Here is a 16,114-nt window from a genome sequence, read left to right as displayed (position 1 = left end):
TTTCCGAGCAGTTCATTTCTCGATTAGCTGCACGAAAAAAAAATGGAAAATTATTTTATTTGACAATATTCCTCAATATTTCTAAGATATTACATTGATATTTTGTTTTCTGGTCACGCACGAACAACGTGTCTAATACTCTAATCACTAATCAAATTTTTTATTTTTTATTTTGGAGCCAACCTGACACATGCATTTAAAATATTAACCGCCAAACATCGGGAAGAAGAGAAAAAAAGAAACACAAATCTTTCTGGGTTCGCTCGTTCATTATTATCGTCACCTCTGTAACAGACCGCGTGCAACTACAGTCTTTTAGACCTACTTGACCTTTTTCTATTATTTTTATTTATTTATAATATAAATAAAAATAAAATCAATGAATTTGTAATTCAAATGAGTAAATGTACCATCCTTCCTGTATCCAAAATACTAAATTGGATTTCCTTCTTTAACAAGATCACATTATTTAAATATTGAAAAAATATCGAAGATGAGTACAAAGGGGAAAATACGTGCTTTAATCAACTGATCTAATCCACATATGCATAAAACTAACTCAAGTCACGAGAAGAATTAGTTGTTGTGTTTGTTTGGTTTTAAGTCTTCTATGACCTATTTTTTTTAAGTTTAAACACGAACATTAGCAATTGTAGTAGATTCAATACATTCCATTAGCATAATGTTACTAACATGCACATTTTAATTGATGGCAACACATAAACGATGTGCTCTACACATGTCATTATCAGTAATATTCCCACATAGACTCATGGTAAAAGAAAAGAAAAAAGGAAGAAAGCTTTTCAGAGGAAGTTAAAAACAAACAAACAAACAAACAATGCCATGCCGCGGGACCTTTTGTTTTGGTTTACTTAACCAAAAAATTCTCATGCCGTGTGAATTCAAAGCTATTCACCAACCCAACCCCACCTCTGTTTCTTCTGCACTTTCTTCTGTCACTCTTTCATTTCACCCACGGATAATAAATCCATAGCTCTAGGCCTAAACAAAGTCCAAAGCCTTTTCTTCTCCTCCTTCTTCTTCTTCTTTCCTGTTGGACTTTTTTCTTTTGTGTGTGTAATGGAGATGCCGAGTGGGTTCTGGTGAGGAAGCCTGCAGAGAAGGACCTGTGGGCCCCAAGTTTAGTGGAGGAGGAGAGTTCTAAGCCTTTGAAGGTTACGTTTTCTGGGCCTGCCAAGCATTGGACTGATGCTATTCCAATCGGGAATGGGAGGCTTGGAGCCATGGTGTGGGGTGGTGTGGCATCAGAAAAACTCCAACTCAATGGTGAAGTACAAATCTTTTCTTGCATTGTGCTTAATGATAAGTTCTATGCTGTTGGGTTTTCTGTGTTTTGGGTTCTGTTTGCTTCAAGATTTGAAATGCTTGGTTGTGTGAGTTTTGTGGTTTTCAAAGTTTTGGTCTTTTTTTTCTCTTGCTATTTTATTTTCTTATATTATTTGGTGGGTTACCAAGATCACAAGGGAAACAGAACAAAGTCATATTCAAGTTCAATTGCATTTTCTGACTGATCCTGAATTGGGACTTGAAAACTTGGAATGCTTGAAGGGATTAAAACTTGGAATGCAATTTCTAAGTGTCTCTCAAACACACACACTGTAAAATTATAGTAAAACTCATTGCATAAAGTTTAAATTGTTGTAGAGGACACACTCTGGACAGGAACTCCTGGGAACTATACCAACCCAAAGGCTCCAGAGGCACTCACAGAGGTTAGAAAACTTGTTGACAGTGGTAAATATGTTGAAGCTACTGAAGCAGCAGTCAAGTTGTCAGGAGATCCTTCTGATGTATGTAACTTCATCAGCTTTACTAAATCTTTTTCATTTTGTTACTCAATAAAAATGAATCGTAGTGAATATGACTAGATGTTAAGCGCATAGTAATGTTATAAAATGAGGTCTGCAATTCAGTGCATATACTATTTTTGCTGATTATGGTTGATAGTGGGATCTTAATTTCATCAGAGACATAGATTACAAAATATTCTATCTTGTAGACTTCCGTTTTGAAATTTCGTTATCATTTTGTACATTAAATGTAAGTTTAATTTCATAATTCAGAGCTTATGCTTAATCGCTGTATTAATGCAAGCTTATTGTTACCAATGGTATTAGAAATTACATGTGGAGGCTTCTGATATCTGGGATAAATTTCCTAATAATTACTTCTTTTGATGAAGGTTTACCAACTATTGGGCGACATCAACCTAGAATTTGATGACTCTCACCTCAAATATGCTGAAGAAAGTTACAGCAGAGAGCTAGACCTGGATACTGCAACAGCAAGGATCAAATACTCAGTGGGTGATGTAGAATATACAAGGGAGCATTTTTCATCTAATCCTGATCAAGTGATTGTGACGAAGATCTCTGGAAGCAAATCAGGGTCCCTAACATTTACAGTTTCTCTAGACAGCAAGTTACATCATAATTCACATGCAAATGGTAAAAACCAAATTATAATAGAAGGAAGTTGTCCTGGAAAAAGGATCTCACCAAAATTCTTGAGTTTGAATGACAATCCGAAAGGGATTCAGTTTTCCGCGGTCCTTGATTTGCAGATTAGTGGTGGCAGTGGTGTGATACATGTTCTGGATGACAAGAAATTAAGGGTTGAAGGGTGTGATTGGGCTGTTTTGCTTCTGGTGGCCTCATCTTCATTTGAAGGACCATTTTCTAAGGCTTCTGCTTCTAAGAGGAACCCAACTTCAGAGTCTCTCAATGCATTGAACTCTATAAGAAATTTTTCATATTCTGATCTTTATGCTCACCATTTGGATGACTATCAGAATCTTTTTCATCGTGTCTCATTGCAGCTTTCTAAGATCTCTAAGAAAATTTTAGGAGATAAAACTTGGGAGCCAAAGAAACTTACCCCTATAAGCAGTTCAAATTTAAAGGGAAGTGATGATGCCTCAGTTTCAACTGCTGACAGGGTGAAATCCTTCAAAACTGATGAAGATCCTTCCTTTGTGGAACTTTTATTCCAATATGGTCGATATCTGCTTATTTCTTGTTCACGGGTTGGAACTCAAGTGGCAAACCTGCAGGGTATATGGAACAAGGATATTGAGCCTCCATGGGAGTATGTCTCTCTCTCTCTCTAAGTAATTTGCTGCCCTTTTATTCCACATAGATTTCACAATAATATGAGGTGGTTACTTACTTCAACTTTGTACTTGCAGTGGTGCTCAGCATTTGAATATAAATCTTCAAATGAACTATTGGCCTTCCCTTCCTTGTAACCTAAGAGAATGTCAGGAGCCCTTATTTGATTACACATCTTCTTTATCTATCAATGGGAGTAAAACTGCAAAGGTAAGAATTCTGCCTTTCTAGTTTATATTAAAAGCCTTCCATAACCTTTTGACTCTACCGCATGCTGAGTTGAATTTGAGAAGATTCAAATAATTGTTTGGAATCTACCTGCTGCAATTTCTTGATTCTCTGTGCATTACTTTTCTTAGTAATATACCTAGCACAATTCAGGTGAACTACGAAGCCAGCGGTTGGGTTGTGCATCAAGTGTCTGACATATGGGCCAAAACGTCTCCAGATCGAGGTCAAGCTGTGTGGGCGTTATGGCCAATGGGAGGAGCCTGGCTTTGTACTCATCTATGGGAACATTATACTTATACAATGGACAAAGTAAGCTCCTGATATCTTAAAGATGAAGTCTGCAAAAACAAATGATGTTTTACTTAAATTAAAGTAATCAACCCAAGATTTTTTTTTCTGATGTTATGTTATGTGGGGACCAGGGATTCAGGCTCCTGAAAGCACTTAGGTACAAGTGAATGTTAGTTATATGGTTGTATTTTGTAGGGAACTTACTGTTTATATATGTTGCTTATCTTATCTGACTCAGGTTTTCCAGTAGGTAAATTATTGCTAATTTTTTTCTACGCCATTAGGATTTTCTGAAAAATAAGGCATATCCTTTGTTGGAAGGATGTACATTATTTCTGCTGGATTGGTTGATTGAAGGCCGTGGAGGTTATCTTGAAACCAACCCATCCACTTCTCCAGAGCACATGTTTATTGCTCCTGATGGTAAGCAGGCCAGTGTGAGCTACTCATCAACCATGGACTTATCAATCATAAAAGAAGTTTTTTCTGCAACACTTTCTGCTGCTGAGGTTGTTCTCTAATTTTATGCTAGTATGTATTCCTACTTAGCTACATAAACTGTGGTTTGTATAACAGTAATTCCTGAAAAACAGGTTTTAGGAACTCAGGATGCTGTTGTTCAGAAAGTTCGTGAGGCTCAACCTAGGCTTTTACCCACAAAAATTGCTAGAGATGGTTCCATTATGGAATGGGTAAGCCAGAGGTCTTATATTCGATTTCTTGGGAATCTGGTTCCCAGGTCTTATATAATGTGTGATGAAGTTTTTGTACAGAATTGTCAATTAATTGTAAACTAACAAGTATCTTTTTTATATTGCAGGCACAAGATTTTGAGGACCCAGAAGTGCACCATCGGCATGTATCACACTTGTTTGGCCTGTTTCCGGGACACACAATTACCATTGAGAAAACTCCAGATCTCTGTAAAGCTGTGGAAAATTCCCTCTATAAAAGAGGTTGGTACATTATAAGTTGATAACTAAAAATATAATTTTTGTATCACCATGGTGTAGGGCATTTGGATGCAAAATTGAATGATATGAAAAGTAACTTGAAGTTGATGTACCATGAGGAAACCAAATTCTCACATTAGAATTTAGAAGGAATAAAAAGGTAATAGGGAGTTTTCACCATTTACTTTTACAATAATATAGACATTGTTTGAAGAAAGGTGATTATGTAAAACTGAAATTAGGACTTTGACCTTCAGCATACTCCCTGAGGTTTGGTTTAAATGATTCACCGCAACACAATTAGAAACCAAGGGCCAAGACTATTTAAGTATTTATATGCTTCGTCGATTGTAAATATTAAAGGGAAGTATGATAACATATACAGCTATAGAAGTTTCGGTGCTGAGTCAATAATAGACTAACTAATGTCTCCTTCCTTCAAGATCGCCCTACCCAAGAGAAGTATGAGAACAAACCAGCACAGAAGTCTTTGTGTTGGCCTGTTGTGACAGTCTAATTTTAGTGCTGCTATAAACTAATGTCGTCGACCTACAAGATCACCCTACCCAAGAGTTCATCTGATGGTGACTAGCCATTCTACATAAGATTATTGTTTACTGTAGAAAACCCTACCTGGCTTCTAGCTAATATAGAATACTAATGAACCCTACATGGTTTTCTGAACATATTGGAATGATCTTCTTGAACACTAAGTAGTATTGCCCCTTAAATTTTTGTTCTTCAAAACAGGAGAGGAGGGTCCAGGATGGTCAACTACATGGAAGACTGCTTTGTGGGCACGTCTTCACAACAGTGAGCACGCGTATCGTATGGTCAAGCATTTGATTGACTTGGTGGATCCAGATCATGAAGCTGATTTTGAAGGAGGACTATACAGTAACTTGTTCACTGCCCATCCCCCTTTCCAGATTGATGCCAACTTTGGGTAAGCCACATGTGTAAGCCACATGTGTTATTGATGACCAATTCTTTTCCTGACTTCTTGCATTATTCCATTCCAAGTACATTTTTATTTTCTTTTCCAAAGGTTTGTTAATTATGGTGGTTTATTTAACAATTAGAAAGGGAAAAGAACGCTGAAGGGGGTTGGATGGGTTAAGATGCACCTAAATTTCATTGTTGTGTCAAGTTCGTCCATTGCAGAATGAATTTTCTTGAAATGTTATTGCCTCTTATATGTCCCAATGCAGACTTTCAATATGTCCCATAGATCAAACAATTTTGTAACAAAGATTGTTAGCTAGACAATGCTAGTAATCTCTCTTTTGGTGCCAGTTTTTCAGCCGCAGTTGCAGAAATGCTTGTCCAAAGCACCATCAAGGACCTGTATTTACTTCCCGCTCTTCCCCGGGATAAATGGGCAAACGGTTGTGTGAAAGGACTGAAGGCTCGTGGCGGGGTGACAGTCAACATATGTTGGAAGGAAGGAGACCTTCACGAAGTCGGTCTTTGGTCCAAGGACCACAGTTCTTTTAAAAGATTACATTATAGAGGAAGTACAGTTACAACAAACATATCATCTGGCAGGATATATACTTTCAACAGACAGTTAAAACGTGTGAGGACAACAAGTCTCTGAGAGCAGCAGCATACACAGTGTTAAGGTCAAATTCATCATATTGATTTATATTCCCAATAAACGTGGAAACGAAGTCCCTTCTTTTCTTCTTCTTAAGTATCAGTGTCTTGTTATTGATTGTGGTTTTTATTTTTCGGAAGTCAGTTTAGTGTAGCAAATGAGAGAATAATTCAAGGCACCTTACTTGTATAACCATTAGTAACACTTTGAAGAAATTTGTAAGATTTGTTTGTGAGCTGTCATTGAATTCCAGCTCTTTCTAGCTCAATGGCAATGCTTCTGGGAAATTAAAAGGAATTGTATTTTTTAGTGGCTTTATTATGTTGTTTTGTTCATGCATTCAATAATGATGGGACAAAGCTCACAGCCTACAGAAAAGAAAGGAATGCCAACAAATTCTACAATTATAGCTAAAGATAAATTATTTGTTCAGAAAATATGCCATTATAAAATCAGTATAGCCAAATTGTTCTAATTTTTTAAAATGCAGACATTTGGGAGGCATTTCTAGCCAAAAACTCAGGTCGACATTTGAGAATGCATGAATAACTTCTTTTAACTACTTGAACTTTAAAGCCCCTTACAACTGGATGAACATTACTTGCATGCACAACTTTGACCCAAAAAAAAAAAAAAAAAAACTTACATGCACAAAGAAAACAAAACTACTGATATATATTATGGTATTGAGATCCTCAATAAGCTTTGATACCTCTTGAGGCCCCATTGATTGTATTTCACTAATTAGTAACCGCTATTTAGATACACATTCAAGATCATCTCTACAAAAATCATTTGAACCGATATCATTTGACCATTCAATTGAGTTATTGAAAATTTAAGTACTTTCATTTATTGATTTTAATTAGTATTTGTCTAATTTTTGTAAATGAACAAATAGATAGTTTGGAAAAAAAATAGCATTCCTAATGAGGGCTCATGGCAACATAAAATCATTAATTGACATGATATATATATATATATATATATATATAAAATATGGTAAGCCTCAATATTGTGATCCGAATTGAATATCCCTACTCTTAGTTTTAAGGGTTAAAAAGAAGAAACAGAAACGTATTAATAATAGCGGTACATGATGAATGGCTAAGAATCCAACGATCAAGATGATTGATGCACATCAGCTGTCGTGCACCTGCGCAGCACCATTCCCCACAGAGCAAAACCCTCACAAAGCCCTCGCCAGTGAAGCCACACACATCTCGGCAACAGTAACTCAGAAAATGGCTTGGCGCTCAGCTGGTTCGTTGTCTCGGTCTTTGGTGTCTACCGCTAGGGTTTCGTCGCTCCGTTCGGCGCTACCTCTCCGTCGTCTCCGTCCGCCGACTGTCTCCACTCCTCGTCGCCTCTCATTCGCTTCTCCCAGGTCCCCTTTCAGTCTCTCCTTTGAAAACAAGAGATTATTTTTCACCTATATGTTATTTGCTGATTGTTTGCTGAGAAAATGGAGGGAATTGAATCAATGCTTTGTTATCTGATGATATCTGTTGATTTGGTGATTTATTTTTCACAAATATACTGGAAAATCGTGTAATTGATTTGGTTTTGTTGGTGATTTTGGGGTTTCATGGTCTAGAATAGAGTTTAGTTCACCATTAGAAAAAGAAAAGAAATTTCAAGGCAAACTCTTGTCTTTCTGTTCATTTCCACTGTTTGGAGTAAGTGAGAAGTAGAAAATGGTTTAAGTAGCCAATCATTTTCCGGGAGGACATCTCTTATTCTTTGCCCTTTGCAACAATCAACTGGATCATGAAATTTCTATGGTTGTTTAGTGTACCCTTTTCTTTTTATTTCATATCTGGTTGCTTTACATTATGAAAGAGTTCTTTTTATGACATTTGCCTTCTGGAATCTGAAAATAGTGGTTACTTATTTATGGTATGAGTATAACAAATAGTCTTCTCATTTTTACTGGCGCTGTTTTGTTTCTTTTAGGAACTTGGGAGAACTGGGCTGCATACAATCGCTTTTGCCAATGCACAGTGTGACCGGCTGCAACTTGCCTCACATCTCACCTGGCTGTCAATGCGCGTGGTTGTTGCGAGTTGTCACACGGTACCTTCTGCCGTACTTGTCAGGATCGCTAGTAGTCTCTTTGTGAGTCTTGCTGATTCTAGGACACATGACAAAATTGAAAGAAATGTTTTTTGCCGTTTTGTTTTCAATCCTTCCGCTGATGGCCCGGGAGAGCGTTAAAGTAGAATAAGTAGTGTTGGCTTATTTAAATCTAGACAGAGTGTTTGATTGATGGAATGATTTTTAAACTAGGTAGGATTTGTAAGTATATTAAGATTGGTTATTAAGAAGAAATTGGGATTGGGATTGATTGGGGAGGAACGGAAAAGATGGGTGATGTGCACAGACTTCCAAGCATCCGAAGGCAGGAGAATGATGCATCGTTGTAGGTCCTCTTTCATTCCTTGTTTGGACATTACAGATATTAAGCTTTTCAATTTTGAATTTGAGTAAACAGAGTGGCGTTTGGTCAAATAATGTGCTTAGATAACAAATTTAAATACTTTTTCTCTCATGTTTCAGGTATTATAAAATTGAGTGATTGCATCGAGTACTTGTTCTTTTTAGTCAATAATTGCTTGGATTTTTTTTCCCATGTTAAATAAGAAACACCTATGGACTCTTTGCTTTTGTTAGTTTTTCTCTACATAATTTGTTTGCTAGACTGAAGATGGGGAGTGGGAATGAATGACTCATTAGTTGGACCTGTGTATTTGTTTTTTCTGCTATGATACATTCTTATGGTATCATTGTTTCTGACAAAAACTGCTGCAATTTGGGTAGGCGTGCAAGTATTCAATAACTAATTATAATTTCTTCTGTCATAGTCATAAATTCAATAATGGAACAAAAATGTTCTTTGTTGATTAAAAGGAAATGGAAAGCTTTTATATAAAAGCTGCTTATATGGTTTTATCTTCAATCTGTCACATGCACTAAATCTTTTATTTAAATTTTATGTTAAAACTTGCTATGTTTCAACTTATGCTGCAAATGGGATTTTGTTATCTGTTTGACTATTAACCTTTTGATTTGGAAGGATATCCTCACATTTTGGTGCAAATATTAGTCTGGATATGCATTTTAAGCATGGAGTTGGGGAATAACCAGAACAAGTGTTTTGATATGCTTGGATTTCATGGAATAACCTATAATTTGGTTTGTTACTGCCAATTTGATTTAAAATTCTTACACAGCTCTGCCCATCTGCTATGCAATTGCAGGGACTTGAAAAGACTTTTGGATCAGCATAGTTGAGTGCAACTATATATTGGGGTTGATCGTAGAGTTTGGCTGTATCCTGTAGGAATGAGTGCTTTTGGATTAGGATCCTTTTATATTTTGTTCTTAATAAGAAATTTGATAGTTCATCTGATATCTGTAATGACCTTTAGGATGAAGGTTTATGGGTGTTTGAACTTCAGTGCTTATTCTTGAATCTTGGTCAATTTCTCTGTCTTGTGAGTTGTGATTAATTGTTTCACGGGTCTCTGTTGATTATGACAATATTTTAGTTTTTTCTCTTTTGAATAATAATGTCAGTTCTTCTAAATTTGCAGCATTTGTTTGTACTTATTTTTGGGTTTATATTGATAATGCACAAATGCTAAAAGCTCTGTGTTAGAGTAGCAGGACTATAAGGCCCATTCTTCAATGACTTTTTGTGATCATTCATTATTCCTTTTAGGAAGCTGAGACTCTAAAAACAAGAAGACAAATTCAATTGCAACTCTAATCAATACTGTTGCTAGGTTGAAGATTTTCATGTCATTTCCAAAGACCTTGCACAGCTCTCATAATGCATCTGTGACTCGTGATTCTGTTTGTATATCAATAATTATTCCCGATGCAAGTGTCATAATAGAGACTTGAAATCACATGGGATGCTGATGTTGTGAGAGGGAAGAGTACAAGTGGTGTCGCTGTTAGTTTGTGCAAGTATGGCCCATTGCACATTGCATTGATCTGTTTGTGGGAGAGGATGAAGTTCCAACCTGGAGAAGCTGGTTCATGAATCATGTGTTGGAAATAGTTGGTCTTCTATTGGTTAGTGGCCAATGTGTAGGTAGACAACTGCCAAATTTGGTTATCTTCTGTTTGCCTAAGCACTTCTCAAAACAGTTAATCTATCGCACACTTCAATCATGTAGCATGCTTTGGCTGTCAATCGATGAGGTCTGCACCCGAATCACACCAAGCTCGGTCGAACAGCTCTATAGAGCATGACATGAGTTAGCTAAATTTATCTTACTACCCGTACAGTTTAGCTCATGTTTGGTTTCTGATTAGAGGTTCCTTGTCCTTGTTGCAAGTTTTTCCTTTAGCTGCTTGATACCTTTTTGGTTACAAGAGAGCCAACTGGGGAGAGAGATTCAAAATCTAAACTTGGATGTATGGGAAGAACGATAATCATTTTATTTTTATTCAACTACGGCGAGAATGAGACCCGAACTCTTGCCGTCTTGTAAAGTAATATGCTTTTACTACTAGGACATTATTGAGCAACGATTCTATATTTAGCTAAAACTTTTAATGAAGTTAATCACTGGTGTTCATGGTAATCAAATATAACATCACCAATGAATTAAACTTTTAAAAAACAAAACAAAACCAAAACAAAAACAAAAAGTGGTAACAGAAGGTTCGTTTTCGTTTGAGCATGTCAAACAAACAGAAAACATCGAAGTTGGTTTTTCTCATTTGCATTCATACCAAATGTTGATTTTAAAAGAAAAAAGAGGAAGTGAAGGGCCACAGTTAATGTCAGCTGTGGATGCAAAGTTTCAGTTCATTCTTGTAACAAAGAAGCATGTGGGGCCACGTGCAACTTGCTCTCAACTCAAACCTACATGGGCTACTATTTGAAGAGAATCCATGAAAAGAAAAAGTCCAAGTGAACACCAAGTTCTTCCCATCTCCACTTTCTCTTGTGGTCCACAGGCCAACAAAGAGACATTCAACAAAGTTTTTTTCATAGGTGGATTTAACTCAAGTCACATTGAAGTGGGGGCAGGAAATTAATCGAATCTAGGTTCAACATTTGTTGCAAACAAAGAAAGTCAAGAGATCGATAATAAATTAGTAATCATTTTCTCCATTCACTCAAAGCTCTTCAAGAAAGAAATGGATCACATTTTCTAATCATCTTAGCGAGTCATATATGTAATGTAACTAACGACATTAGATCACATTAATAACATGTTTATTAATCTGTTATTGAATTAGAATGAATTGAGGATAATTAGATTCTGGATTCATATTGAAGTTGTTTGCTAAATCATATGGATTGATGAGAGTTAGATTCCAGATTCCTATTGAAGTTGTTTACTAAATCATATGGAATTCAGGTATGAGTTGTGTTAATTACTAAAATGTCATCGTTGTTGGATTAAAGTAGATGACAAATTTGGAAAATTTAAAATTGTGTGAGAATATAATGAGTAAAAAAGATGACTTCATAAAGGGTTAGTTCTTCAGAAATTAGAATATCACCTCACATCCAAGAATTATTCTGCCAAAATCAGAATTCAATTCCTAATTTTGTGCCCCTACTCACTTTTTAATTCATTGACGTGAAGTAAACGCATGAATTCTCTATATGTGAAATTCAATTCATGGTTAGTAAACACACCATAACTGATTATATATGACACAGAACCGTGTGTACTTGTTTCCAGTAAATTTTTTTTTCTTCAGTTTTCTCACGAGATGTTGAATCAGAAATAGCTGTTGCTAATCCACTATCCATCAATATCATGCCGAGAGTTGAATTTTCAGCCTCTTTTATGAATTAAGATTTTTTTTTTAATTTTATCTTCACAAATTTTTAATAAACCATTAAAGAGATTAACTTGTCTTCAGCAATTCATGTTCATCCGATGAAGAAAAACTTAATTACAATGGGAATAACACTAATTTACTATCCCCGCTTCATGAAAGTGTTTCTCCATCTGGTGCTGATAACTAAACCAATTGAGATGCATGCAGGAGAAAAGGAGAAAGAGGAGAAAGCCTTCACATGGTGGTGGTATCCATGAATATCTTTTTGTTTAATGAGAAAAGGGGGTTAAAGAACCCCAAAAGAGTATCTTTTCACCTTCAAAAAGGGTTTAAAAGTTTGACAGACAAACTAAAGTGGGCATTCTTTTAGGTGTTCATTGGCAAGTTGACACGTTTGGGAATAATTATGAAGAAAATACTTCTTCTCCTCATAAGTGCTTCTTTTTTTTTTTTTGGGTACAGAGGGGGCAAACGCTCCAAAACAGAAACAATTAAATAGGAACAAGGCGAGGGTCTAGCAGCACCTCGAGCATCAACATCTAAAATGGCTCTAAGAAAGGCAGGAGTTTCTTAAAAACATGGAGGCCATGATTAAACTCATAACTTTTGGCAGCCAAAGCAGCAGCAGCATAATTCTGCTCTCGAAAGCCATGCTTGACATAGCAGTTCCAATCTTCACGAATCTTCATAACACAGCAAGTAATAATACTGAACAGAGGGTGGGTTTGGGCAATTGGGTTGTCACTAAAACTACTGCTCATAAATGCTTTACTAAGCACAAGAATGTTAACATTTTTTCAGCCAAACAAAGTCCTCCAAAGTCAGTGCCAAACAGACCCCAAGTGAGAATTTTATGTATGTTACTTCTCCGATTCTTATCACAAGGCTAACCGTTGTTTAACTTATTTGCAACTTTTTCTTAATACCTTGTGCAAACATGAAAAGGTAAGTTGTGAAAGTTTTCCTCCTTATAACACATGTTTTAATTATTAATACTACAACCCATAAACTCGTCATCCACCAATATTATAATATGTGAATTTAATTACATCACATGACGATGTTTTAGTACTCGAACTTTCTGTATAATTAATGCAACCATATCAACTAGAAAAACTTGTGTGAAATGTTAATCAAAACTCTCGTATCTACATCAGCCTTATCAATCAGAAAAACTTGGGCAAAATGGAGAGTAGATTTGTTTTCCTATCCTTAGCCAATTATAGACTTCCACGTGGAAAAGTTAACACTCATGACATACCATGGTTCGCCGGAAATTGCAAAACAATGTTATCCTGTTTCACACAAGTGTTTCTCCATATGAACAGGACTGCAAACTTTCAGAAAGCTCAGAATTCATTGGTTCTTGTTATAACTTTTGATCAACTTTTATCTTTGTGTGTGCGTGTTGAGAGATTTAGGGCAACCGAGCTCCTCTTGTCTTTAGCTTTGATTTAAGTCACAAAAGGACTGAATAGAAGTACAGGTGGCTCCTAATGCACTTCTCCTACTGTACATACACATTGCCCACCACCAGCAGTTCGAAAAGGGACATCAAGAAGTCCCAGCAGGAAGACACCCGCACAGATACTATTGTCCCAAAGGGAACACTAAAAAATTTGCAAGCCACGATACCACCCTATCTGGTTTGCTAATTGCTTACTTTTTTTTAAAAATTATTGCCAATTCTCTGGGCCCCAATCACTCCACCACAACACATCAAATCATGAGGCAATTAAAACGAGAGTAACTCTACCCACTCACTAATATTTTAGCTGCACTGTGAAGCTTCTTATCATAATTACTCATCTCCACTCAGCATTGCATATTGGTTTGGTAGGTGCCCCATCTTTACTGCCAATTGATACCTACTTGACATGAAAGGGTTTTGTCTGGTGGGTAAAAAACTTATGTCCTATATGCAGGGAGTGATGTAAGTGGACTGTGTTTTGAACTTTTGACAGACTAGAGTTTACTAATTACTGTTGGTAACTAAGGAGAAGAAATTCACAGAAGAAAGAGAAGAAAACTACTGCTTGCAAGGTGATTTTCCTATTGACCAAGTCATATTGAGAATAAGAAAAATCCCATCATCATACTCACAAATCCACTTAAGTTAAACAGAAACCAAGTTGTATAATTGGTGTGGATAAGAAGCAAACGTGGCAGACACTTTAAATGAACATTTAGAAGAATGATTTTGACTAGTAATGTTGTAGGATTGTCAACTCTGTAATTCTTCCGGTTACTCCAAAAGGAAGGATGTAAAGTTGGTGTCATTTGAGGAACAGAAAAAAAAGGAGAAAGATGAAAGTGAGGAATCCTAAACTTTAACGAGGGAAACAGTGAAGATGACATAGACATTGTCCCCTGGAGCACCAAGCATCACAAGGTAGGGGCCACTTCATTGAGATGAGATAAAATAAAAAACAGGCATTCTCCACTTTACATTCTTAATGCTTCTCTCCATTTCTTTCCTCTTTTTCTCTTTGATCAAACCCTTCAAACAGTCAATTACAACCATTTCAAACCATTGCACAAGCTTAAATTCATCCATTTCCTTTTGAAACCCTCACCTAATTTGAGATTTGAGAAGAAATGATCTCCCAGGGAGAAGGAGAACGTGAAAGTGAACTAATATTAGATAAAGAGCAAAACAGATTTTTGATCAACAACGATAACAAAGAAGAAACTGAAGATCTTAATACAGGAGAGTGGCTGAACCTGAGCCTAGGTAGGAATTTGCTCTCAACAGAGGGAGACACAGACTCACAGTCAAGACCAGCTTCTGGCAAGGTGTTTTCCTGTAACTTCTGCATGAGGAAGTTCTTCAGCTCGCAGGCATTAGGGGGTCACCAGAACGCCCACAAGAGAGAAAGAGGTGCAGCCAGAAGATACCAGTCTCAAAGAATGATGTCAATGATGGGATTTCCGTTCACTACTTCTACGGTTAGATCACTCAGCGTTCAGCCCCACTCACTTGTGCACAAGCCAAGCAGAGATGAAACTTCACTTGTAGCAAGATTCAATGATGCAAATACAAGGTTTAGCATGAGGCCTTTCACACTGGACGATGTAATGGATTCTATGTGGCCAGGCAGCTTCCGGTTGGATTCACAAGTATTAGAGCCACAATCAGAGCCATGCAAGCTTGACTTAAACCTTCGGCTCTGATCCATCCATCCTACTACCTTAGTTTGGAACTTTGTTTTAAGACTTTTCTTTTGGAAGAGGTCTCAATTATTTTCTACCAAGTACAGAACTAGCATAGGTTAGAGGCCTACTTGGAGAGTCATCCTCTGTTTATCTACTCAATGAAACTCGGAAAGATACTGAGAAGTTCCTACTGTTTTAGGCATGTTATAATATTGAAGTTATTTCCTATTCCATGATGCATGCAATAATCTCAAGTGCATTAGTCTCATGGAAATGAGTTCTTATGAGGTTTTTCTATTCTGCTACTGATTATCAACTTCTAGCTTTGTTGTATCTATGGCTCAAACAATGCTATGGCTTTTCCCAATATTGACTTGGCAAGATTCTAGCCTAAGAGCCACCCTAATCCCAGCCTGCTTTTACCACTCAAAAGCTACATCCCTGAGGCCTTCAGAAAGGTCAAAGCATAGGCAGATTAGCAACTCTAAAAACTCAAGAGATTTTGAAAGTAACAACAAAGTTCTGACATGTCATATTTTTGTATGCATGTGAAAGTTTCAGCAGGTTGTAGCCAGGGCCAAGACCGCACACCTAGGTTGTAAGTCAAAAGAAAGAGTTTTGCACTTGTACAACTTTACTTCCTTAAGCTCCACAAAGAATCAGATAATATGAGAATTTGGAAATTTTCCTCCGTTAACATTTTATGCTACTCCTCCCAAATCAATGCCTCTATGTGGTGCCTAGCATTTCTTTTCCTGTACTTTTCTTTTGCCTTCCTAAACTGATAAACGGCTAGTGGCTGTAATTCTTACATATACCATACCAGCAACGGAAAACATGAGATCCCAAGTGATATCCTTACCAATGGAGTCTATCCTACCAGAAAAAGGACAAAGATGCTTTTGGAGAACACATCAACAACAACAATCCCA

General features: G+C 36.7%; 2 protein-coding genes and 1 pseudogene across 4 annotated transcripts; all 3 read left to right on the top strand.

The window, feature by feature from the left end:
• The first annotated feature begins 912 nt into the window (after positions 1 to 912).
• FUC95A (1,2-alpha-L-fucosidase) lies at positions 913 to 6,527 on the top strand. 2 transcript variants are annotated; one of them, XM_008238174.2, is made up of 10 exons: positions 913 to 1,290; positions 1,669 to 1,814; positions 2,207 to 3,111; positions 3,212 to 3,344; positions 3,516 to 3,674; positions 3,941 to 4,165; positions 4,250 to 4,348; positions 4,477 to 4,612; positions 5,360 to 5,555; positions 5,906 to 6,527. In XM_008238174.2, the coding sequence occupies exons 1-10, from the start codon at positions 1,248 to 1,250 to the stop codon at positions 6,207 to 6,209; spliced, it is 2,346 nt and encodes a 781-aa protein (XP_008236396.2). In that variant the 5' UTR covers positions 913 to 1,247; the 3' UTR covers positions 6,210 to 6,527. The 2 variants fall into 2 exon arrangements, with proteins under 2 accessions (XP_008236396.2, XP_016650953.2); XM_016795467.2 differs by lacking the exon at positions 1,669 to 1,814 and having other exon boundaries at positions 1,152 to 1,290.
• Positions 6,528 to 7,271: 744 nt separating this feature from the next.
• LOC103335169 (uncharacterized) lies at positions 7,272 to 9,798 on the top strand (annotated as a pseudogene). The gene is made up of 4 exons (XR_016128234.1): positions 7,272 to 7,596; positions 8,166 to 8,328; positions 8,561 to 8,631; positions 9,470 to 9,798. The product of XR_016128234.1 is annotated as an uncharacterized LOC103335169 (transcript).
• Positions 9,799 to 14,484: 4,686 nt separating this feature from the next.
• Positions 14,485 to 15,335, top strand: LOC103335170 (zinc finger protein 7-like). The gene has a single exon (XM_008238180.3). It carries the CDS (start codon positions 14,625 to 14,627, stop codon positions 15,198 to 15,200), a length of 576 nt encoding a protein of 191 aa, XP_008236402.1. The 5' UTR covers positions 14,485 to 14,624; the 3' UTR covers positions 15,201 to 15,335.
• Positions 15,336 to 16,114: the final 779 nt, after the last annotated feature.

Source organism: Prunus mume, linkage group LG6, assembly GCF_029339155.1.
Source record: "Prunus mume cultivar Tortuosa linkage group LG6, ASM2933915v1, whole genome shotgun sequence".
Taxonomy (NCBI): domain Eukaryota; kingdom Viridiplantae; phylum Streptophyta; class Magnoliopsida; order Rosales; family Rosaceae; genus Prunus; species Prunus mume.
Note: the sequence above shows the minus strand (reverse complement) of the source record. Positions and strands in the feature narration are given on the sequence as shown.